The following is a 26509-nucleotide window of genomic DNA, read 5'->3' as shown; positions in this document are numbered from 1 at the left end:
CTGTCAAGTCGCCCAGCATCCTTCTTTGTGCTTCCTCCCCAGGATACCACTGCATAGAAGAGGACGCTGGCAACAACAGACTGGTAGAACATGCTGAGGAGCTTGCTGCACACATTGAAGGACCGCAGCCTCCTCAGGAAGTACAGCCTGCTCTGCCCTTTCTTGTAGAGTGCTTCAGTATTGGCTGACCAGTCCAGTTTATTGTCTAGGTGGAGACCCAGATACTTGTAGGTGCTTACCACCTCCACATTGACCCCATCAATGAAGACTGGTAGCAGAGCGGGCTTAGACCTGCGGAAATCCACCACCATCTCCTTGGTCTTTGAAGTGTTGAGTTGAAGGTGATTGAGTTTGCACCATTGCACAAAGTCCTCCACCAGGCTCCTGTACTCCTCTTGCTCGTCCCTGATACACCCCACAATTGCAGTATTGTCAGAAAACTTCTGCATGTGGCATGACTCGGTGTTGTAGCAGAAGTCAGATGTGTACAGGGTGAACCGGACAGGAGAGGGCACAGTTCCCTGTGGAGCTCCGGTGCTGCTGATCAGTGTCAGAGTCAGTTCTTCAGTCTGACGAACTGTGGTCGCTCGGTCCGGTAATCTGTAATCCAGGTTACCAGGTGAGCGTCCACACCCATCTGCAAGAGCTTGTCTCCCAGTCTGAGGGGTTGGATGGTGTTAAAAGCACTTGAGAAATCAAAGAACATGTTCTGTTATGTCTGATGGATAGAAATGTAGAAACCAAATATATGGGACATTGTAGAGAAACTTACATTTTCTGTCCTGGGATTGTTTCAATGAATGAGACTTGTGTAGGCCTAATCCAAAAATGTTGTAAATCTACTAGATTCATTTCCAGAATGAGTTCTGTAAAAGGATATGTAGCCTTATTCATTAGGCTCAAACAGTTTTGATTCTGGCATGTTCCCAATCACAGGCAGAGAAATGGTCGTTAAAAAGCTGAAGCCAATTAGTCCCTATTAGTTATTTTCAAAAAATAGTTTTATTCATAAATAAAAACCATCTGAGATGGCACAATAGATATTTCTCCATATGACTCAATGTTCACGTTTATTAAAAATTATAATAAAAATTATCAATGAAACTATCATGATATTATCACAATCAATGAAAATACGTTTCTGGCAGAAAGTCCCATAGGGTTTGAGGTGCAACATTCTTTGACCTAGGCTAAAACCTAGGCTATGGATAAAAGTGCAAACATTATTTAGATCGTCATTTAATGTTGTTATCGCCAAAAAGAATAGCCTGGAAACCAGACTCTCTGACTTCGGAGTAGCCTACTGTAGGGAAAAGAAATCGAGCGGAAGTAGGCAGGCAGAGGCCAGGCTACAAAAAGAACTGACCTAGGCTATTTTTTCCCTGTGGCACACCTGCACCAAAGAACACGCCCAGGAGGCAACAGCCGCTAGATGATGCTGTGGCTTTCCACAGAGCCGCCAGGATAGATGAAACTACTCTGTTCGGACAATAGAGCTGCATGCTCGAGTGCTCCCAGCGGCTCGCAGTCGCCGACAGTCGGACCACTGATCAGTGAGTCGGACAAACGATGTCATTATTCCCAGACCCCATGGAACGTTCCATAAATGCGCCGCATCATCAGTAGCCTCTTAAAAGTGATGCGTGAGTAAGCAGGACATCGAATTGTTCTAATTGCCTATGTCTCCATTCCGCCATCCTCCTATAGTTCCTTCCTCGTTTCCTTCACGAAAAAAATTAGGAGGGGTTAGGACAGGAGGGAGGGAGGATAGTAGCCTACCTACCGGAGTTTTTGGCGGCGTGGGGCAACAAAACAACGTTGTGGCTTTGTATGTTTAATATCATGGTGGTGGTGTGCCGGGAGATGTTTTTCATAGAGTAGGACGTTACCGTCAGAGAAAAAAGTTTTGGAAACATTGCACACAGCAGCATGGGGTACCGTGTAGGAGGAGTACTTGTGCTATGCCCACATCTCTCTCTCTTGGTAATTGCTGGTGAGTTTAAAATGCCCAACAAAACATTTCAGTGCGTTGATTTATACAGTTTTGAAGGATATGCCTACCGATATGTTGAAAAATCCGAATAACATCTAAAGAATATGCGCGGATATGCGTAAAAAAAAGTACATCTCCCCGGTGTGGGGTTTAAAAGAAACTCTTATATTTATAAAAGTTAACTGAACAAAAAGATAACTAGACTAAAGGTTGGGTGTTATGAATGGTGAATGTCCCCTTGCTTGCTAGCGTGGGGATACCTGACCTGTTTTCATAGCATTCAGTCTCTGCTTTGTTATAATCACCAGATCAGGTCGACGCATTGGATTTCTGCATTCTTGCTTGATATGCTACGTTTAAATTTAATTAAAGAGTAGGCTATGCTACATACTGTCAGGATTTGTTAAACGTATAGCCTAAAGTGAGATTCATCATAGGCCTACATTTTTGCCATAGGTGTGACACACACACACACACACACACACACACACACACTTTGTTCACCCACAGGGAGGAATATGGAACAAAAAGGAACTAGATGTACCGCAGAGCGGTACAAAATATGACCGCCGCCCAGTCCAGCACATTTATCACGCTGAAAGGCCTATATGATTCTAACTGTCTCACTAAATTGCATTATCCACACTCAATTCTCACTGGTATCTGCTAGACAACAAGTACCAAAACATGATTAGTTCATAGATTTCACATGTAAAATTCATTTTATACAACCCCACCCCCATCTTTCCTGTTCATAATTCTGAGAAATTCTTGAATTGTGTGCATGTGTACGTGTACACGTTTATGTTTATGTGTGTGGGTGTGTGTGTGAGTGCTTGTGTGTTTGCCTGCGTATGTGTGTTTGTGCATGTGCATGCATGCGAACATATGTCTACTGTGTGAGTATGTGTCAACGTATGATTACTGTGAATGTATGTGTGTGCGTGTGTATCTGTTTATGCACATGTGTGTACATGGAATGGGTTAACATGACCCCTGGAGGCAAACATACGGAAAAAATTGGTCATCCTAGGCCCTACGGTTCTCAAGATATTCACAGAAAACTGTGTCGACCCTACCCTTCTTTCGGGGGGTCCAGTACAGCGGGGGGCTACAGATCAAAACGAAAAACGATGGTTCCATGCTATCCATGTGGGGTTACATGCCCACCAAGTTTCGTGGTACCCGGTCTTTCAGTGTTCGGGAATCCTTGTTGGTGTAACGGTCACTAAATGTACACATAAATTATTTTATTGTAAGGCCCCCATGAACGAAAGTTCACAAAACTTGGCATGCATTCGAGGGTGTCATAATGATCCTACACTTTCAATTTTGTGCAGTTTTGACCATGTCAGCCAGAGATATTGTGATGAAAACACCTAATTTTTTTGCTTTTTTAATTTTTAACTAGGTGGCGCTATACATGAAATAAGTGGTAATGGGATGGGTTGACATGTCCCCTTAAGACCAACATACAAAAAAAAAGGTGGACCTCCTAGGCCCTACGGTTCTCGAGATATTCACAGAAAACTGTCTCCGGCCACCTACATGCCAGTTGGTGTATAGTAACATAAATTAATTTATTGTGTGGCCCCCCATGAACGGAATTCCACAAAACTTGGCGTGCATTCAGAGGGTGTCATAATGATCCTACACTTCCAATTTCGTGCAGTTTTGACTATGTTAGGTCACAGATACCTGCGATTACCACACCTCATTTTTACTTTTTTGTGTTTAACTAGGTGGCGCTATATATGAAATGAGTGATTATGGAATGGGTTGACATTAGTGTTAATTTCGTCAGACGAGACGAGAGGAAATATGTTCGTCAACGACCTTTTTTTCATGACTAAGACGAGACGATGACGAGACGGCAGTAATGTCCTGAAACACTGACTAAGACTATCTTAAGATGCATTATTGTTGATGAAAAAAGACGAGACTAAAATGTTTTGCATGAAATAAAAACTAAGATAAAATCTCTCTTCATTTTCGTCTTCAAAATGAGAAGACTAGAGAAGAGAAGAATATCTAGCTGTTACGTTTTCAAAATATTCCGAATGATTTTATTCGCAACAGCTTTCCTGTAGGCTAGTCTACGTGCTGTTGCTGCAACCCTGTGGCTGCAACACGAAACTACATGGAACAAGAACACTGGAGATTTCTGCCAGAGTTAGCAAGCTAACTACCTAAGCTTTATGCCACAATGCTACATACCCAGAAGTTGAAGCTTCTCTCATACAAATTAACATCCCCAGAATGTCCATACGAAAAATGTTCATCATGTAATGTCAACTATTTAACTAGTTAGACTGATGATGCAAAGTTTGCTAGCAAGTAAGCTAATATGGAAAGTTCGCTAGCAAGTTAGCTATGGATAAGATGGAGTCTGTTTGAGGAATGTGTTGTGTTTGGGCGCATATCGCCATCTAGCGAGGCGGAGTAAAACATTAATATTTTGGCCTACTGACAGTGTTTCTCAAACTTTTTCAGTTTCAGGACCACTTAACTAACCCTAGCTAAAAAAAAAAAAAAGATTAGACCTACTTCAACAGTAGCCTATAATTAGTCTACACAATACTGCCTACTCACTGAACCACCTTGCTTATTGTCTTTGCACTTTGCTTATTGTGTGGATTCATACTGTATGATTTAAACTGGCATATCTTACATAGACAGTGTTGCAGAACTGTTTTTACATACAAGTTGGTTCAATATTGCAAACAACTCATCAACATTATATTTTACCACGTCTGCTCGCGGACCACTTGGGATAGCTTGCGGACCACACTTTGAGAAACACTGGTCTACGAATGACAGTGGTCCAGTCAAATCTTGTACTGTCTATGGTCAAATCCCAGCCGAGCTATAACTGTAGCTCGACTTACCTGTGCATGTAAACATACTGACTGACAAAAAATCAGAATGAGTAATTATAACAGACGAGTAGCCCTGTGGACACACAATATTGTTGGAAAATTGAGATGTGTGAAACACTATTTGACTCAAATGGTAATCAGTAATAATTTGTTATAAAAAAAAGACTAAAATGTGTTGACTAAGACTAAGATACCTTTAGTTTTCTTTTGACTAAAACTAGACTAAAATGACGAGACTTTTAGTCGACTAAAACTTGACTAACAAAAATTATATTTGAATGACTAAATATGACAAAGACTAAAAAGGACATTTCGTCACAAGACTAAGACTAAGACTAAGACTAAATTAAAAATAGGTGACAAAATTAACACTAGTTGACATGGCCCCTTGAGATCAACATACAAAAAAACAATGGTCCTCCTAAACCTTACGGTTCTCGAGATATTCACAGAAAACTGTGTCTGCCCTACCCTCCTTTCGGGGGGTGCAGTCCAGCGGGGGGGCTACAGATCAAAACGAAAAACGATGGTTCCATGCTATCCATATGGGGTTACATGCCCACCAAGTTTCGTCTACCCCGGTCTTTCAGTGTCCCGGAAATTTGGACATGCGAAAAAAAAAAGAAAAAAAAATCTGACTAAACCTATATGACCGCCGCTTCGCTGAAGAATGCCTATTCCAACCAAACATTGGCCTGGCAATGGACTTGCCTTGTGAAACAAAGTCCTTCATTGGTTTTATGTTAAACTTAAACATATTCCTGAAAACCCGTAGACCTAGATGCCTGCAGGTATGCTTGCTTTAAAAATAGGATGAAAGGGAAAAACATCATTCCACCTAAGCTTTTAATAGTGTATACTGAATATTATAATATATTAGGCTATAATTATTGTGCAATAAGCAAAATTTAGGCTGCATGTGACATTTTTACAGATCAAAATGAATTACGCCTAACAGCTGTTTTGAGTTAAGGCTGTTTATTGTTAAGCTTATTGAATGACTTCCTGAGAGAAGACAAACCATTTTGTGGAATGATGCATCATATGAGATTTGCAACGATGTGAATCAAGTCTTTGGTAGCATAAGTGACCTGTCGTCAGTTTATTGCACATCATTTTAGATCATTTTTGAATAGCGACTGTGTTGGTGTGTTGTTGCAAAATCCATTGCATTGCACACATTGTTTTTTTTACAGGAAGCAAAGACCAGGAATATTAATCTGTTAAAAAATTGTGTTGACATTTTTCTCTTCAACCTCACACACTTGACATAAACTGAAGAATTTTTTTAAAGATTTAATTTCATTTAAATCACTGAACTAAGAGTTGCATAACCATTGTTTTTGATAACTACTGTACATCTTTATTGCATCGAGTCAACCAACTTCTGGTAATTATAAACAGATATTTCTGCCCAGAATGAATGAACTCATACAGTTCCTGTGAATGTTTGGGTTTTGCTACAGAAACTGCATGTTTGCATGCATGTTTTGCAATGTCACCCAACTAGTTTTCAATGGAGTTGAGGTCAGGGGATTGAGCTGGTCTCTACATGACCTCAATCCATTTAGTCTGGAACCAATATTTTACTCACTTGTGTTTGAAGTGGTTGTCTTGTTGAAACACTAATTTCAGGGGCATATGGCAACATGATCTCTTCAAGTATTTTGACGTATCAAACCCATGAACCCTGTGGGGTATACTATGAATCTCGATTAGTGGGTTAGTGAGGTATGTTGCGCTCAAAGCCAGGGTATGCTTTGACACGAAAGTGGATCTGTTTTAGCGTCGCTATATCACCATGATATCTTTTGCTCGCAACTAAACCTGGGGGGTATTCCATCAACCTCGCTAAAGGCCAAACCTGGCTTATTTCGATAAGTCTTGGTAATTTTAGTGATAATTCCGTTCCATTAATGAGGTTAACGTGAGTCCCAGCTTGGTAACTATGGGAATTTATGCCACAGAACTAACCTGCTCCGTAGCAGGTTAAATTTCAAGGTAAATTTAGCTGTGTTGCAAAAAAAAAAACAATCAGTCGGAAAACAAGTCCAAAAAGATGGTTCCGTCAACCTATGCTTGGTTCACCTGTAGCCTACAACTTCAAAAATAGAAGTAGGCCTAGAAATGTTTTTTCCGACAGCGCCACCAAGCATGGATTTACACACCCACTTGCTCCAAAGAATTTATGAAGATTATGCGATGTTTTAACTTCACGTGCGTGTGGTTCTAGGGATCTTGCTACTCTACGTCATCTACGTTCTGTGGTGGTGTAACGTGCAGCGAGACGATATAGAAAAGGTGTTACATTCTTGCGTGTTCACTAGTGATGCACCGATGTGAAAATTGTGGCCGATACCGATAACCGATATTAATATTGCTGTTATGGCCGATACCGATATTTACCGATGTCGATATATCTGTATAGAAAACACATTTTTATGATAATCAAATAAAGAGCTATTTTTTCAAAATGCATTTTTTTAAATAACATTTCAATAGCCTACCTTAGAACACCAGAGGATTACAATATAATAGATCTGTATTATTTTATATATATATTGATATAAAAAGAGAGAATACTGAATGTCTGATATTTATGACAGCACTTTATGCAGATTAGCCTATAGGTATGGCACACTATAGGCCTACTATTTATATTACAACTCTCCCTCTTTAATTCACCTGTGTGGTTGAAGCCTGGAAATATTGTAAACAAAGTAGCATAGTTGGCTAGCTTATCATAGTCTACTGATTGGACTGTTCAGTTTCCCCATGTGTGTTTAAGTTTCAAGATAATACTTGTTCTCCTTGATACAGGCACTTTTGGGAAACATTGGTATTGAGATGATCAGTCAACTTGAAACCAAGAGTTTTAAACAAATATGTGCAGCATGCTAATGTTGCTAAGCAGATTTAATAATAATTTAGCTAGTCGTCTTCTATGAGTTCTTGCTTTCACTTGTAATGTTTTATTTGGATTGCGTTGGCCGAGTCGCGCGTGTCCGTTGAGTGAGCGAGAGAGAGCGGGGCAAAGAGAGGGGGTTTATACTGTTTGGTAAAGTCTACAATGAAAGCAACGGAGGCTACCGCCAAGTAAAGCGGAAGATGTGTGTTGTTTATGCGGCCGCGTAAGCTGCAAAGCACTGCTAGACACTAGAAAGGGTGTGTCGGTTCTGCCTTTTCACACCGCGACACAGGTTTGTGGATATGAGTGTTGCGATTTCTGTTTCGAATCGCATATCGTTACAGCCCTATTAAATTCCTATTACGACCATATAACTACATTCTGCCTGATACACAGTTATATTTAGCCTACTGCGAGAGATGTAGGGCTAGGCGTGACGTGACATGCAAGCCAGCTATCAACTTGACTGCAAGCGACGCGAGCAGCGCGATACAACGCAATGTTTTGAAAGAACTTTTGTCAGATGCCCAGTGTCTTCTTTCTGTCAGTCTTGTTGCTCTGCTATTTTAAATAAGAGATATGATGCAATAGAAGGGCATATTTAACGGATTCAGTGTAGACAGATAACACGCTTGGATCGCTACACACGTCAAATACACAGGAATGATTATCGGCCTGTTCACATCGGCCCTATTTTGACATCGGAACGATACCGATGTGTAAAAAAATGACCATATCGGCCGATATTTTATCGGTGGCCGATATATCGTGCACCACTAGTGTTCACAGGTTCGCTTCCCATACAAAGTATTAAGGCTACATAGCTTATCACCTTGATAATGACATTTTTAGGTGTACTCTTTAATGAAAGACATATACTGTTGATAAAGGGTCATGCACATTTGGTAGGCTGTTCATTGACAGTAATATGCTTTGCCAGTGGGCTATATTATATCTGATGCAAGCCAAAGGATAATTCTGTAGCCTGGCCTATAGGCAGCTAATAATTAAAACTGCTTCATGTGTCGACGATTGTCCATGAATGTCAAATCAACTGTGTGATACACAGATTAAATAATAGGCATGAATGACAAATTGAAAGCCATTGCATTTTAGATAATTATACTGTATTTCAAACACTTTGGGACTTATGGCAGACAATACTATTATGTTGATACTAATTTATTTTATGACCACCTACACCTAGATAATAATTTGGAGTGAACTCTTTTACAGTAATCTAAGAATGTAGGCTATAGATAGTTTTGAATATCCATATGCAAAAGTTGTTTTTAATTTATACTATTTATTCATTCACTCGTTTTGTTCAAGCATAGACTGTATGACTGTAGGCTATAGAGTGAAGCTAATCAAACTCGCAATTTATTTCAAACCATTAGCATTGTTGTTTTAAATGTAGACCTATGCTTTCATTATTCTCAAATTTCTGTAGGCAACTATCCTTTTTTTTTCTCTCGATGTTAAATTTGATGACTTTTGATGAAAATCCTGTAGATGGCGCATGCCAAATCGAACAGAAATCGTACAGTATAGAGCTGCACAGACTAGTCCCGCCCACAGCCAAAATGCGGTTAGGTGCCGGATGTAAGATTCCCATTAATTTGTCCCATTGACGTATATATTGACATATTTTCATTTCCGAGCGAAGGAACTACTCATCCCATAAACCACCGCGCCTCACTGAATAATATAGGCAAAATCGGCGCGATTTATTTTGCCAATGAAACCATTTCCAAAGGGGCGACAGCACGCGAACCCTTTCCTCCAAACAGTGATTTTTATATAGTGAATGTGCAGTTAATAGCAGTTATTTCAGGAGTAATTGTGTAAATAATAGTGTTTTGATATTGAATTTTATATTTATCATTGTGTATGTTATAACCTCCTGAGAACCAATCCATAGACCTATGTCCTGTAGTGGACATAAGTTCTAGAAGCATACCCCTTTACCCCTTTGAGCTATTCTATCAATTCCTGTGGTCTTTTAAAGAGGACATCCTGGGCTTTCTAATGATATATCATGTGATTGGCTGGGTTGCTGGGAACCTCCTCTTCCAGGTTCTCAAAAATGGTTGACATCAAAACAAGCACATTTTATGGAAGGAGGAGAGATAAGTCAAATAGTGTCTTCTTATTAAGCATTCATTATGATGACAATATATGGTCTTGTTAATGAAAATGTCAGGAATCATATGATTCATTTTGAAAGAAGTTATTTACATCTTGATGAATGTCCATTATAATGGACACCAGGACCAAAATATTTCGATTTTTTGGGAAATTTAGGAGATCATTTGTATAGGATGCATGAGGGGGGGGGGGTCAGAGTTAGAGCTCTCAGGTGATGAGTGAGCGAAACAGAGATGAGGACTATGAACCTGTGCCTCAAGAAGATGGTGAGGAAGAGTAAGACTAAAAAATGAATTATTGCAGATGAAAGGAAAACATGAAAATGAAATGAACAATCCAGAAAAAAGAAATACAATTGTCCAAAAAGGCAAATAAAGTAGTCTAGAAGGATAAATAGCATTTTCCCTTATATTTGGTTAAGTTTACCCTTAATTTAATACCACTAAAAGCATAATTTGTCCATTTTTGTCTATTTTCATGGCTACCTTTTCATAGTAAAACAGTCCTTTTGTCCACCACAGGGGACATGCTATAACATTTAAAATAAAAATAAATTTGAAAAAATAAAAATTGTAAGATGTTTTTTTAATCCTAAATAGAAAGGAAATCACAAAAGACAAAAAGAAAAAACAAAAGAAATTGTTGGACACTTTTTTTTCTTGGTTCCCAGGAGGATATCGTGTGTGTGAAAGCGGTTAACGTTTAACGTTAGCAACATGGTGTGTCGTACCTGACTGTCATCCTATGCTGTCATCACTGCTCAGTCGGGCTGATGCATGGACCGGTGCATGGTGTGCTCTTGGACCACCATATTCAGTTTATTAATTTGCCGTGAATTATTACACAAAATATTAATTAAATGCACAAAGAAGTATTCCTAGGTTAATGATTGATATGAATCATACAGTATGAAGGCTACAGTAGCCTAGCTAATGTTAACTAGCTGCATTAATGTTACCAACCTCCCTGCTTAACTCACCACAACTTTGTAGGTCTTGTCCCTCATGCTGGCCCTTACAAAACCCACAAGCTGACTCTCGGACGTACAACAGTCTATACACGAATCCGGCGAAACTACCGGAAGTAAGCGCGCGCCATTACTGAGCTGTTGCTGGGTAGCATTGCGCCAGTCCCTCCTATTGGATTTGTTGCGTCCACTGGGATAACAGCCCGCGATTTACGACTGTCTCACTACTTCTTTTATAATGTCGAGTGGGAAAACATGTTCCGTTTTCAATTGTTCCAATAGCAGCAATAAAATTACCAGTTGGAACAAAAAAAAAAAAAAAAAAAAAGTGAGATACACAAAATACCCCGGGTCGACTGCCCCTGTCTGGTAGCCTAACGTTACCATACGGTTTGCACAGATAGCAGTTAGCTGTACCTTACCCTTCCTTTTGAAATGTGAAAATTAGATAAACAATGGTCACAAATGAAAAACATGAATTTGTTTATTTGATATCCATTAATTTATTTATTGTTGCCAAATTGAGAGTTATTTTTATAGTTTCCTCGTTAGCTAGCCTAGCTAGCATAGTTATTGCTGACGTTAGAGCTACAGTAGTTAAGTAGATAATATCAACCTAGTTCCAATTATGTCTTTATTTCCTCATTCTCTAAGCTATTTTCATAAATAATCTGTAAGATCGCTTGCACCTTCATCTGTGACCGGAGGCCACTGTTCAACATCATCAACCCAACAAGCCATACTGCCTGGGTGTAGCTGTCATTGAGGGTGCGTTATCACGGAGGTTTGTTTACATACCAGTAACAGCTCAGTAATGGCGTCCCCACAAGATGGCAGCCTCCACAGAACGCTCGTCGGATTCGTGTATAATGTGACCGATTTTCACCCCTTTGGACACTGACTAAAACATAATATATTTCATACCTGTGTTGCAGCATGTAGGCTAATGTTAGCTGCATTATGTAATGACATATAATCTCGGAAATGCTAAAGGTTAGCCGTCGGCTACCTGAAAAGTTTGAATGTTACTACTAACATTTACAGTGGTCTATTTGATAGTGTATTGGCCCTGACTAAGTTCGTGTGATGTATAAACCACAATCCTTGTTGATACAAGTACCAATATTCGTCAAGAACGTTTTTAATCATATTAAGATTTTCGCCATAGGGAGTAAAATACTCCGCCATCTTTGTCAATAATTTTCGCTGAGAGAGTTTCAAACTATGACCAGAGAATGTCTAATAAGGGGAGAACCTCCACTCTCGGGAAACTTCCGGTTTCTGAACTGGTTGCAGTTCCTCTTCTGGTTCCACATGAGGGCGCTCACGAATAAGTGCAGAATGAATGGAGGTCTATGGAGCTGTACCCCTCAAATCCACTTTTCTCTGGATATAATTTTTTGCCCAGAAATTTGAATGTTGCATGCGAAAGAGGGTTCAGAGAAAATACAGACCGCTGAGTATTATATTTTTTGAGTCACTTATTTGTTCTAAAAAGCCTTTCAAAAGTGTCAATGACGTCATTCATTAGCAGAAAGCTAGTGTGTTGTGGGCAACAACGACCTAACCTGTAAGTAATCGAAAGGACGTAAGTACTCGTTCATTCAACTTTTGACCTATAATCCATATTGAGCTTGCAGAAACCACAATCAAATCTTAAATTTTTCAACGACAACCAGGTGAAAGAGACACATTTAGCCGTCTAGCTCCATAGACCCCCATTGTTTTTGCACTTATTTGTGATCGCCCCTAGCGGAACTACAACAGATTGCAGGTACAATGGAGTTAATAGGGAGTGATCCGGCTCTCCGTAAACGGGCTCTGCTATGACCATAACGGCCTTTCCACCAATCAGAGGCATCACTGTGGGATTGTTCAGGATTGTGGGTAATGAAGTACTTATCGAAGAGATCGCGAATAAAAGGCATTTATCTCAAAACAAGGTTAGTGCCCCATGAACTCTTGGCGTTTATATGAGCATATACAATCGTTTAGTACGGCCGTAGCTGGTTTTAAGTCTACCACGTGCAGTTAAGTTTTTATGGCTTATACCGCAATTGTCAATGGAGAAATTGCATTGAATTTTTACTTCCGGCATCGGCTGTGGGCGGGACTGTGCAGCTCTATTGTCTTCATTTTACGACATATATCCTCTTTTCGTCAATCTACTGTTTTGGTCTACTGTTCTACCTCGTGCACGAGTGATGAAGCTGAACTAAACCTCTCTTGAATAAACGAGGCCAAGATGGCGCTAACTTAAGTTAATGGAACGGCTTCAGCCCCAAGTGAAAGTCTACGCTAGTTCAAGCCAGGCTATTTCTGTTAAGCGCCGCCTTCATTAGCGAGGTTGATGGAATACCCCCCTGGTCGGGAGGAGGTTATGTGCTAAGTTATAGCTCAAATCGTGTAATCTACCGCCCACTGACCAATCAATTGTTATCCCACGTGTAGGATTCTGTCATATATCTTACAGGTGGAGCTCCGCCTCTACAAACATTTTGGGTCTCGAATGCGCTTTAATAGTGTTGTGCGTGCAAATATGCCACTATGGACGTGCATACCGTACAACAAATTATGACAATAGATTTATTTGATGTTATAGGTTAGACACTAAAAATGACCGCAATGTAGATTACACTATCGCTCATAAATGCGGAAGTAATTGTTTTTTAATATAGGCGGTCTTGTGCATCTCCACGTTTCATGATTGGCCAACGTCATCTCAACACTGAGAACGCGCATAGATCTGAGCTGAAAGCCTAGTTTGACAAATATATCACATACCTGCTATCGTAGTATCACTTAACGTATACCCATGGGCGGATTATGAACTTTCGGGCCCCTGGGCCCAGATGTATTAAGGGCCCCCCACTAATTGTCATATATGTGGGAGAGGAGGGGTTTAGGGGGAACATTTTTAATTTGTTTGATGTGATTTCCTGTATTCTGGTGCATTTTGGGGATGGCTAATACTAAATTCAATCAGATTCATAGCCTACATCATGATTTGTTGATATTGAGGCAATGATTCCATGCAAAGGCTTGGGCTTCAGGGCCCCCTGACCCCTTGGGCCCCTGGGCCTGGGCCCGGTAGGCCCGTGCAGTAATCCATCCCTGCGTATACCCCTGAGTCAAGGCTTTGTGAAGCCTCGATATGTCTACATAGCCTAGATATGTCGAACGTGCTTCTTAGTATAACCCACTGGTATATGATAAACAGGTCTGATGAAAAACATCCCCATGATTTTTGCACCATCATGCTTCACAGTGTAGCCTACTGTGACTTGAATCTTGGGGTCATCTGACATACAGTTGGGTTAAAAAAAAACTACAGAGGTACTGAATTATTTATCAAAAACAATTGTTCTGCAACTAAGTATTAGTTCAGATTGAAAGTGAAGTTAAATCTTGAAAATAAATCATCAGTTTATGTTAATAATTGGATTGATTTGTTTTCTAAAAAAAGATTGCACACTTAATTCACTTTGTAATCACACTGCTATTTATTTGAACACAACTATACCTCCACTGATTTTGTTTGTGCTTGCCAGCCTTGTTCCTTTGCTTCTCCAACCAGTTCTGCATTCTTTAACTTGCACACAATCTTCCTTTCAAAGACTTCTGCCTTTCAAAGGCTGCATCGAATCTCAAGGGAATAGTTGACTAGTAGGTGATGCCTCATATTACACCACCATATCTAATCCCAAAGTAGTCATAACAATACACTTTGGAACCTATTGTTGCCTTACGATATCCAGGAGTTTCCCATCCCATGCTCTGCCCCATCTTCCTGTATTTCTTGTGTAACCTGATAATTTGTGTGGGTTTGCAGAGTTTACACTCCAGTCTCTCAGAAGTGGGCAAAACGAAGTCTATTATCTTCTTTATTCATAACCAAAACTCAGACAAGCCAACACCTGCATGCTCAACTCTTTCCAACTTTTCCAACTTCTTCCCCAAAACCATCTGGTGGGGAAACCACTCCCCCCGGAACCAAAACACCCAACACTCAGAATAATGGAGCAATGACATAAACAAAACAATAATTAAATCATTGCCCAAAGTCCACTTTTCTGAGCCTCTCACACAAAAGAAATTCTACTGCCCCTGTCACTATCAAAGAGTTAACCTCAACTCTTGCTGTCAAGCAAACAGGCCAGGTAAACACTGCTTGGCCAAAACATTTTTTTTTTTATCAAGTATATTTTTTTGGCCATTTTATGCCTTTAATGATGGTGACAGTGGAGAGTGACCGGAAGCGAATGGGAGAGAGAGCAGGGGTGGGATCCGGAAAGGACCACGGGGCGGGAATGAAACCCGGGTCGCCGGCGTACGGTGCCCCAGCCAGTTGCGCCACAGCTGGGGCCGGCCAAAACATATTTAAATGGACCACCTTTTGCTATGCTTATGGTGCACATTCATGAATTCACCATTGCATTATTTGGACATCTTTATGCAACCTCAGAACATTTGTTTTATTTGTATTAATGACACAAGAGACTCAGCCCTGTGTGAAGTCTTCTTTAACACATCCAAAATACTTTCAATAGGGTTTAAGTGTGGACTTTGAGATGGCAAAATGATTCCTCATCCTCCCTGAACCACTCTTTCACAGTTTGGGGCAGATTAATCCTGGCATTGTCATCCTTGAATCTGTACAATGAGATTAGAATTCACAGGATTACAATTAAACAGCTGTGTGGCCAAAAGAATACAACTTTGTACAGACACTAATTGGAAAGATGGCCTTAATAAGCTAGGGAGGAGAAAGATTGGCCTGAGACCTTTACTAAGCATAATGATTTAGTATAGTACGCTGTGTTTGGAAAAAAAAATTATGTGAAAATTGAAAGATTTTTTTTGTCTTTTTTGTGTCTTTTTCACAATCTAATCTTTAGTGTTTTATCTGTATGTTTTAAAATAAGCGATTATATCTAGTTCGAAAAGTTATTTTCACATTTGTTTGACCAATTAATTCCACTGTTTGCACACAAAACCTCCAGTTAATGTAGAAAGGTTGTTGGTTCTAAAACAATATCCATAGTTGTCAAACTTTGAGTGTCTGAAAAGTGTAAAAACACTTCCTCCCTGTTGCCTATGTCAAAAACTATTTCTTAATCTTTGCTTTTCTTGATGCTTTCCTTGACCTGACATGTCATTCTATTGTCTACCTTAAGAGAAATTTGTCTTGGAAATAACAACACAGCACATCACTAGGTGTCATAGGCAGAGTGCTACCGGGCCACGCAGAACCCATATAGAATGGGTAGTTAAGTAGCAGTAGGCAAAATGAACAAACAAAAGAATATAACTTACAAATAAATGAACAGACACACCATGGATGGCCCACGACAGCCTGAAATAATATTAAAAAAAACAAATAACTCAAGGGAAAACATCGGTCAGACACTAAACCGTGTGCATTTGCTCTCTTTAAAAGCAACGGGTTATCCACAGACTTAAATAAAAGCTGTGTTCTTCCAGCGACAACAACCATAAGCACCCATGCGCCAAACAATTCAAATGACCTGCATTTATCCCAATCCGTGAATTAGTGAGACACACTGCACACAGTGAACACACAGTGAGGTGAAGCACACACTAATCTCGGCGCAGTGAGCTGCCTGCAACAACAGCGGCGCTCGGGGAGCAGTGAGGGGTTAGGTGCCTTGCTCAAGGGCACTTCAGCCATGGCCTACTGGTCGGGGTTCGAACAAGTACGAAGCGCTAACCAGTAGGCCACAGCTGCCCCCACAGTGATGTGAGCTATGGCTATGACTACCTTTAGCTGGTCTCCAACTTCAGGGTTACCTGGGGGTATGCCTTTCAAATGAGCCTGGGACAGCTGATCATGGCTAGAGTTGACACCATCTTGGTCACTGTGATGCTAAGCACTAGTCCTGGTGTGGACTATGGCTACCCTCAACGGGTTTCCAACTGCAGGGTTACCAAGGCCTGGCTCCCTCCCGATACCCCTATGAGACTGTGGAGCAGCCAATGCTGGTATAGGCTGGATGAATCTTGACCGGTGGGAACAGGTTTAAGCTCGGAGCGATGCATGGTCTTAAGGGGGCCCTCTTCCCCATACTCCTGATCATATAGTGTGTGCCAATTCCATCCAGACACTCTACAATTTCATATTTGGTGGACGCCCATGTACTGGATTTTGTGGCGACCGTGAAAATGCTTCTCGCAAAAGACTAAAATGCCAGGTGGTAATATGGGTACGGTGTTAGGACCACCATGCCTATGATATGCCGCAGCCTATTGTGTCTCCTAGCACTAGCATAGACAGAAGTCAGGTACTCTTGATATTGCACCACCCAATCAGTCGGTGTACTGTCCCCGTGGTCACCTCCAGTATTTCCAAGTTGGTGGTCGACTGGTAACTGTGGCTTCTGACCTAACATCAGCTCGTATGGAGAGTGCTGTGTGGACTGGTGCACGGTGGTATTATAGGCGAACAGGAGCTGAGGGAGCAACTGGGGCCATTTACTCTTCTTTTCAGGGGGTAAGGTCCTGAACAGGTCATGTGTCCTGTTGAAACTTTCACATTGACCGTTCCCCTCTGGATGATAAGCGGTGGTTCTACTCTTTGTTGTGCCGTACAGTAGATGTCACACAGGAACTTCAACAGCTCCCCCTCAAAGCTGCGCCCCTGATCGGAGTGGATTGTCCTTGGCACGCCATACACATAGAACCATCTCTCAGTTAGAATCTTAGCTACGGTGGAAGCTCTCTGTTCAGAGGTGGGAAAGGCCTGGGTAAACCTTGAGAAAACATCTGTGTTTACCAGAACACCACTTTTGCACCTCATGCTGCTGGGGCCAGTAGCACCTTTGGCGTATCAGATCTGTGGTCCTGTCCCCACCCCGTGATGGCCATGGTTGTTGTGTAGGCTAGTGAGCACTTCAGCTCGCAACAACTAGGGCAGTAAAAGCTGCAGCACTGGATCCCTGGAAGGAGGAGCCTGGATCGCTCGGTACAAGTTCCCATCCACTTCCTATATCCGGAACCATTGCTTTATCAGCTGCTGGACTTCCCTTGGTTCACTCCTCCTGTCTTTATGGGTAGGTAGTCGTCCCTGTCGCCAAAAATACAGAAACCTGGAAATACAGGGATCAGTCCCTTGCAGGACTTTCAGGTCTCTATTAGGAGACGCTTGCAATGACTGAGGCAGGGACTGAGCCAGTGATTCTCTGTGCATAGTAAGGTAAGGTGCTCTCTGAGAGTGAGTGTCATGGTGATGGTGCAAATGAGTAAATCCAACAGTGCAACAGTGCAAGAACAAGTCTAGTCAAGAACAAGTCAAGAACAAAGTATACTTTATGTTATTTATGTGTTTAATACTTATTTCCCCCACTGTATTTTAAGACCTATTACACATTCAGATGGGTTGTCAGATATTCCTCCCAACCTCCTGACATGTTCTGATTTTCTGCTTTTTTTTTGTCTCAGCCTCCTTCAAGGTCCAGGTCCCATCAGAACCTTTGGTGGCAGTTAGAGGCAGCTATGCAGTCCTCAGCTGCTCCTTTCCTCCTGTGGCCCAACAAGGAATTCCACCAGGATTGCTGGTAACGTGGCAGCGGGTTGACGATTCAAGAGTTGTGCACAGTTTTTATTATGGCCGGAACCAACTGAGTCGTCAGAGTGTTGACTTCAAGAATCGGACCAGACTTTATGTGTCTGAACTGTGGACAGGGAACGCCTCTCTGAGAATCACAGATGTCCGAGCGCAGGACGCAGGACAGTACCTTTGCACAGTTAGTGATGACAGGGGAACCGATAAAGCAGAGATGAAGGTGGAGTATGCAGGTGAGGAATGGTATTGGCAAATATTTAATCTGCCCAAAACACAGACCTTCATAGGTTCATGGTATTACTTGATGAATGATAAACGGATAGAAAACTTGGACCAGTTGCAGAGTGTCCATATGCTTATCTGTCATCAGATACAGTGGGGGAAATATGTAGCCTGGAAGCCAGCCCTAACCTAGTCCACAACATTTGAGGTCGGGAATTTCGGTCTGGACTTGGTCCGTGTTAGCCTAGAAATCTAGACGCGCCCCTAGCGGCAGGAAATTACATTTGCTGCCAGGGCTAGTCTAGCAACTCTCCGTTGGCTTGTGAGCTCCAGAAATCGAAACTTAATCAGGACATTGAAATCGTGTATAGAGTCGTTTGGTGGGCTTAACATAATGATTGATGGCAGAGTTGCAACGGTTTGGCTTGAATTCCCTGCTACTTGAAAACAAATATCCTATTAGTCCCATTAGCGTGCAGAGTGAATTTGAAAGACAACTGATTATCCCGCCCCTCGGACTGAGCACTGCGAACGGTGAGTGCCCAGACCCTACATTTTAATGTGGGTCTGGCTCGCCAGGCTAGGCCTGTGTTATTTGTCCATTCAAGTCGTCCACCGAGCTGTTTTCAATAGTTCAAAGTTGCCAGGGTTTGCCCTCTGAAGCTCTACCGTGACTTGTCAGCTCGGTCAAACCCAGAGTACCACAAGTTTGAATTTCCAAGATGGCTGCGCCCATTAAAGCGATGGTTCGGAGTAATTTCACCCTAGGGTCCTTTGCACCATGACCCCGAGCCAAACACCCTCCCAGAACCTTTTTTCCCTTGGTCGAACCCTGGTCGAGTAGCGCTGTCAGAAACTAATGACGTTCTGAAGTCGTGATGGAACCAACTTTTATCTCGTAAATTACCCCAGTAATAATGCCCTGAATGGTACGAAACTTCTGCAGTAGTACAACTATGACCTTTAGTCCAACAAAAAGGCATTAGAAAGTTTGTAAGTGCAACAGGAGTTTATTTAAATAAGACTTGCCTGATTATCTGCTACTATACCGCTGCGTCGACGTTTCTTCCATGATTTGGGAAAAGCCATTACATCAACGTTTTTTGGTATATCCAGTTTTTAACATTTTTTTTCCGAAGTGTTTACAACTTAGTGTTAACTAATAATTGTTGCAAACTGGACTACGAACAAAAAATTAGTGCATTCCTGGATCTACATCCTTATGCATGCTTCCTGCCAGGACTTTTATGGGCTTTTCCCAAATCACGGAAGAAACGTCGACGCAGCGGTATAGTAGCAGATAATCAGGCAAGTCTTATTTAAATAAACTCCTGGTGCACTTACAAACTTTCTAATGCCTCGTTATTGGACTAAAGGTCATAGTTGTACTACTGCAGAAGTTTCGCACTATCTCAGGGCATTATTAGTGGGGTAATTAACGAGATAAAAGTTGGTTCCGTCCGCGACTGCAGAACGCCATTAGTTTCTGACAGCCACTCGACCAGGGTTCACCAAGGGAAAAAAGGTTCTGGGAGGGTGTTTGGTTCGGGGTCATGGTGCAAAGGACCCTAGGGTGAAATTACTCCGAACCATCGCTTTAACAGTATATTCATGCTGCTATAGCAGTTCTGTTAGATTTGTGTCACAATTTGATTGGTTGGCTGATTTTCACACAGGTATACAAGCTTGTCAATGGAGCAAGGCCAGACCGAATTTCCCGACCCCCAAATATTGTGGGCGGAGTTACATTCTGGCTGGCTTCCAGGCTAAATGTCTGGAAATTATGTGAATAGCCTCATTGGAAATATTTTTACTGGAAAAAATGTTGATGTGTTCAATACTCACAGCCCATTTCTCCGACGCTCCATAGGCTAGTTCCGACCTCCAAAAAATTCCCATCAATGCAAATACTGTTCACAGTCCATATTATCAGTCCATATTAGAGGAAAGGTCTAACATCAAAATCTTCATTGAGCCCCCTTGGGGCCAAAGTTCCCAGGTGGTAGATCCAGAAGGCCTCTCTTTTTAGAAGCTGGTTGTCCATGTCTCCTCTGCGGTTTTGTTTGACTTGTTCTATCCCTATAAATCTCAAAGTTGAGAGTGGGTGTCCTGATTGGTTAAAGTGAACAGCCAGAGGGCTCTTTTCATTGTTGTTTCTGATATTATTTCTATGTTCACTTATTCTTATCTTCAGGGCTCGGCGTGTTTTGCCTACATAGGCTTTCCCACAGGGACATTTGATCAAATAAACCACATTGGTAGTGCTGCATGTGATTTTTCCTTTAACATGCAAGTTCTTTCCTGTTGTAGGGTGAGTGAAGGAGTGACATTTGTATGTGAAATTGTCACTAGTTCGACATCCCTTAGTTTTGAAAAAAATAAACCCTCTGCTCCGGGTGACATCCCATTGTTCTGACCATATAGGCTAGGCTTTTGTGAATCCCCTCCCATGCGTAATCTAAAATCTGAATCAACAATAACAAGTGAAATTACTTTTCTCTAGCTTATTAGCCTAACACATTTAAGTGTTTATCTTTGAAAAACTAAAATAAAAATGTAGGCTAGCCCGTCCAAAGTCCAACAGGGTAAAGTTATCTCAATTTTGGAGGTGAGTGTCGCTAAATAAGGTGCAGAGGCTAGGCTGAAGGCTATGCAGAACACAAGTCTCGAGTGCTTAGAGCAATTTCACATTTTAGAAGCATTTTTTTCTCTTTTTGTAATGCTATAGGCCTACTCAAGCCTACTGCATCATACTGCAGTGCTTAAAAAATAGAAAATATGCTCCGCTTTCAAGGTGCCTTGATTTTACCATATTTCACAGCACTCATGTAGCCTCAAGGTTAGATGATCTAATCCAGGGGCGCCTGCAAGAATGAATATGGTACATTCTCTCTCCTGCTCAAACGAAAGGTGTACGTGTGCATACAGTTTTGCATTAAGTAGATTTTGATAAGTTTACAAACTTTACAGAAAATTGTAAATAGCCTACTGTCATGCAGTTAATAGGATACTGTGTAGAGCTGAGAAGTTATGGTAGGCCAATTTGGTGTGAATACACACACACACACACAGGGGAAATTCTTTCTCGTTGTTGAGTAGACTATGCGCACGGCCGTGCACTTGCAGGCGCGCCTGAGTTGATCAACAAATCATTAGGCCCTTTGAAGCCAACATTATGAGACTTTTAAATGTGTTAAACATTTAAATGTGTCGTCGGACTTGTGGGCTGTAGGACCAAAGGGAATTTTTCGGGTTATTGAGAGGTTGGAACAATGGAGCGTTGAAGAAATTACATGGCACCATTTCCCCTATTTCTGGTTAAACCTGAACAGAAAATTGCACAGACCTCTCTCGCCTTGTCACTGTTGTCTCTAATGAAACAAAGTCTTTTTCTGTAATGAGAAAATCTGGTCACAAAAAGCTCAGACCTTATTTGTGGGATGCACAATTCCCTGTAACTGTATACCTACCAAGGTATTCCTGCTGTGTGGGAAGACAGTCTTTTGTATCTGCAAACAATGATCACAAAGCAGGTGTAACGAGTACCTAAAAGGTGTGGTGTGTCGTTCATATAGCCTACTGTAAGCCCCTTTGGACAAAAGTGTCTGCCAAGTACCAGACACACAAACATAAGCTAGTATGCTAACTGTTGTCTTTTAGCAATTTAGTTTAGTTGAGCTGTGAAAGTTTTTCATACATTTTCAGTATGGTCCAATCAGGACCACTAAACTACCACAGAATTACTAGTGTGCGGCTTGTTTTTTTTTATGTACACCAAAATGATACTAGCCTATAACGTCTCAGAAAGCTAAATTCCGGCAAATATCTGCTTTAATACAACATTTGTCCTCTTCAATGCAGTACAAATACTATAACACACTGTTGTTGTTTCATTGTGTTTGCATTTAAAAGCATTCTATTCTGAACCCCAGCTGATTATTGAAGTGGGCCTCCACAACTCAAGTGTCCAGTTTGAAACTGAGGGCTTCCCTAAAGCAGAGGTCCAGTGGTTGGGGCCACAAGAACAGGAGCTGGAACATCAGTCAGAGTTCAAATACGGGTATATCAACTTTATCTCCTCCCTTGAAAACGGTCTCTGAAATTTGTGAGCCATTGTACGGTCTGTACAATGCCATCAATAGGGCATAATTGCATTTTTATTACAAACTTAAACAGGATTTTTAAACAGGTATGCACCAATGAAGTCACCACAATATATGTGCCTTTTAATTGGTGTCACAAACGCATACATTGGAAATGTAATTGTATGTAATGAAATAAGTGTAATTGTTAGATTGTGTTACAGTTAAAGGACAGGGAAATATGGGTCTGTCTTCATCTTACATTTTCTGGGGATCAGTGCTGATATGGCATTGTTGAAATGAACATGAAGCAAATTGGTCACTTCAGCATCGGGAACTTGCTACTTTGTCTTGTTAACTGACCAATCAACTGTGCCTGATTTAAACAAAACTGATTATTAAAGGTGTACTATGCAGATTTAGGTATTTAGGTATTTAGGAGCTCCCTCTAGAGTCACGATGTATTTATATGTTACTCTGCTATTGTAAATAGCAAACTTCTCATGACTTATCCCCCCTGTACACAATGCAAATGCTTTTGTTGTGGAGGTGAAGGATTAACAACAGGCAAAAATTATTTCCAAAGAGCTATATCTACTGACAAGGTAATGCGTCACGATTCTCGCGAGATTTGTTGGGGCGTCGCTTTTGGAAGTTGCATGGCTGGTTTTCTCGGTAGGGACTCGTTATGTCTATGCTGTATAGCTATAGGTTTGTTTAAATTCGTTTACCATCAAATTGGCTTTGTGAAAGGTGAAAATCTTGCATGGTGTGCCTTTAAAGCAACACCAAAGAACTTTTCCTCTGTCGCACGCACTAGCCTATTTGTTCATCCAGCAGCTTTGCAAATAGCAATGTCCACAGACAAGGTAGAATACTGTATGTTGCATGATTTTATGAAAGTACGATGTATTGACATCAGATGCAAGTCAAATTTGTAGTTTCTCATGTCTCATTCCATCGAACTACAGATCCGCTACCCGATCCGGCAAACTTACATAGTGCGGTTATAGCCGATAGAGGGTCATGGGTTTAATGCAGAAAGTGCCGTTCACCCTGTTACGAGTTGATGAACCACTGAAACGATTTTGGAAACATTATTTTAAGGTGCAAAAAACCTCTTTGGTGTTGCTTTAAAAATGGGTTATTCCATATCAATTTAACACAACATTTTCAAACAGTCAAACTGACAAACAGTCCCCCATATCGTGTGACTTCAGCCTGGTGTCTTATTTTGTTGCAGAGAGAGGCCTTTTCAGTTATGGATAGAAACACCATACCAGTATTTTATGTGTACCACTACCACTTAAAAAAAAATCCTCCTCTCAACGAAACCACATTTTCACTGAGAATATAAACAGTAGGGAAGTATTGTGCAGATTTCTAATCTCACATTAGAATTACTGTTCTACCCTCCATTGTCCTGTAGATTGAAACAAAGCCTGATGATGATTTTTTGGCAGTTGAAAAAATGCATATTTTTGATATTTGATATTTTTACTTTGCATACAGTCAGTTGAGAAAAATGTATCTACCTGAATTTGAGATTAGGAATCTACATATTTGTTGAGATAAGACAAACTAATGTCAATAGCTGATAGCTAACATGTTGCAATTTATTTCCTCCAATACTGCCTTACATCACCTTTACCCTTTGCAGTGGTAAACCTGTTGTCATTTTCACTCCTGGCAGGGACGGTCTCTTCTATCTGACAACTTCTTATGTGGTCCAGAACCATAATAGATCAAATATCAGCCTGCGATTGTCAAATCAACTTTTGGACCAAGTACTGGTGAGGCAAATCCATTTCAGTCAGGGTATGTATTTTTCCAGTGATTTCTCTCTTTTAGTATATCTGTTAGGAAAGCTGGGTTTAACTTCTTTCTATCTGATAATGACTTACAGGAGTGACATACACTTTAAGCCTCAGAACTAGTATTCCCAGATATCCATCTCATTCTGAAACAGTCAAACCTTGATTGAAGCTCTCAGGACAAAGGAATGATTTGTCTAGGTGGATTGAATAGCCTACTTTTATTCAAAGTTCAGTACCTTTGACAGCACACTGACAAAGGCTTTTTTCCATGTTGCTTGGTGCCTTGGAATGTTTTGGGGAACCCAAAACAAGATCTATTTGACATGGGAGATACTATGATGTCACTGCCATGATGTGGTCAGCCTACTTCTATTTATGTGTTGCTGGGTGGCTAGGTGCATGTTACAACTTGCTTCTCTAGACTACAGAGGAAAAACTGTGTATGCAGTCATCATGCACTTGGAATACATATCAAAATAAAGTGGTTACAGTGCTAGTTCACCTCCCATTGAAGATTTTAGAATATGCTTAGAACAAGCCAGATGATGATGATGATGATGATTAAACAGCATGTCACTAAGATACTGTCTAAAACCATTCAGAACAGATTTGGTGTCTGGGAGATGTTTGTCTGGGAAATGTAGCGTGCCAGATTTAAGTGTTTGTGACTTGACACAATGTCATGGTCTATGGTTACACTTAGGAATTATTGCGCTGTAATTACTGAAGATTTCTCAAGCTTGGGGAGGACAGGTTATTATTATCCGCCTAAACAGGCCCATGATGTACATGTTTTGATTTTTAAAGAACACCCTTTTGCTTGTTACAGTGCATGGCTCCACTGACACCAGGAAGGACCTCACTATCGCTCTCTCATGCATTTGTGTTATCCTTGGCCTTGTGTGTACTGCCTTGTTATTTCATATTTATAAAAATCACACAAAACATATACTATAGAGGCAGTCAGTAAAGGGCATACCTCTGCCAAAGCCAAACAGTCCCCTTTATTTCAATGTCATTGCAATTTGAAATTTGTCATTGCAGATTTTTTCATTTGTACTAGATTTTCATCCATGTCCATTTCTTGTATGGTTGAATCTATTTGTTAGTTTGTGATACAAAAACTGTGTATTTCCTTAAAACTTGGTGGTGGGTGATGCTTTTCATGAAGATTTTTGTATTATTCCCTGGGAAATTAACAAAAATGTAGAATGCCTCCACATGAAACCCTATACCATTCCCTTTATGTCCTTAAAATGGTTTAGCTGTATCTCATAGCTTCATTTAGTATTCATAGAGCTTATTAGCTTCTGGCAACAATATTACTCCTAGGGTTGACCTGATTGCTTCCTTAGATTTGTAACATAGGGAAGTGGAGATACTCAGCCATGGCCTTGAGTGCTTATTTACTCATGCATCATATAAAATCACCATATGGACGTGTTTTAACCAGGTTAGAAAGTTTATTTTCATCAGAGGATGATCTTAAACCAAAAAATGTCATCCCTGGTCTCAGTGGCGGATCCTCATATGGGCAAGCTTGCTGCTGAGAAGGTCTCACACAAAGAAGTTGAGAAGGGAAAGGAGGAGGGGGCAGGGGATTCACCTCACTGTCACCCCACTGGGTGGGGGATTCACCATATGTGGGTGGTGATGGTAGTTGCCCAGGGCGTCATACAAGTTAGGACCGCCACTGGTCTCATCCTACCATGCCAGCCAGATGTTTTTGCACAATTCTCCTAACAAACCACCTGAACCAAACGACTACACAGATCTATGACCAAATCAAAACTCAGGTTATGTACAGGGCCAAATGACGCATCATGTAGCCTTATGCACTGAACCCTATTCACACGGGTATAGAGAAAAATCAAACTGATAATAGAAAGCCTCCGAGCAGTCACGCTG

At 41.0% G+C, this 26509-nt stretch overlaps 1 protein-coding gene across 3 annotated transcripts; it reads left to right on the top strand.

The window, feature by feature from the left end:
• The first annotated feature begins 1592 nt into the window (after nucleotides 1-1592).
• LOC125284221 (CD276 antigen-like) lies at nucleotides 1593-26204 on the top strand. Of its 3 annotated transcripts, none has more exons than XM_048228082.1 (5): nucleotides 1593-1643; nucleotides 18357-18713; nucleotides 22615-22762; nucleotides 24478-24602; nucleotides 25431-26204. In XM_048228082.1, the coding sequence occupies exons 1-5, from the start codon at nucleotides 1607-1609 to the stop codon at nucleotides 25556-25558; spliced, it is 795 nt and encodes a 264-aa protein (XP_048084039.1). In that variant the 5' UTR covers nucleotides 1593-1606; the 3' UTR covers nucleotides 25559-26204. The 3 variants fall into 3 exon arrangements, with proteins under 3 accessions (XP_048084039.1, XP_048084038.1, XP_048084040.1); XM_048228081.1 differs by lacking the exon at nucleotides 1593-1643 and adding an exon at nucleotides 1749-1993; XM_048228083.1 differs by lacking the exon at nucleotides 1593-1643 and adding an exon at nucleotides 17138-17968.
• The last annotated feature ends 305 nt before the right edge of the window (nucleotides 26205-26509 follow it).

The sequence above is a fragment of the Alosa alosa genome, chromosome 19, assembly GCF_017589495.1.
Source record: "Alosa alosa isolate M-15738 ecotype Scorff River chromosome 19, AALO_Geno_1.1, whole genome shotgun sequence".
Classification (NCBI taxonomy): domain Eukaryota; kingdom Metazoa; phylum Chordata; class Actinopteri; order Clupeiformes; family Clupeidae; genus Alosa; species Alosa alosa.
This window is presented reverse-complemented; position numbering and strand designations above follow the sequence as displayed.

Bases quoted from the DNA above. Each gene is read 5' to 3' on its own strand.
- LOC125284221 (XM_048228081.1), top strand. From the start codon at position 1,930: ATGGGGTACCGTGTAGGAGGAGTACTTGTGCTATGCCCACATCTCTCT. The intron at 18,714-22,614 runs GTGAGGAATGGT...TGCATTTAAAAG, and splicing joins GATGAAGGTGGAGTATGCAG to CATTCTATTCTGAACCCCAG. The intron at 22,763-24,477 runs GTATATCAACTT...CACTCCTGGCAG, and splicing joins CAGTCAGAGTTCAAATACGG to GGACGGTCTCTTCTATCTGA.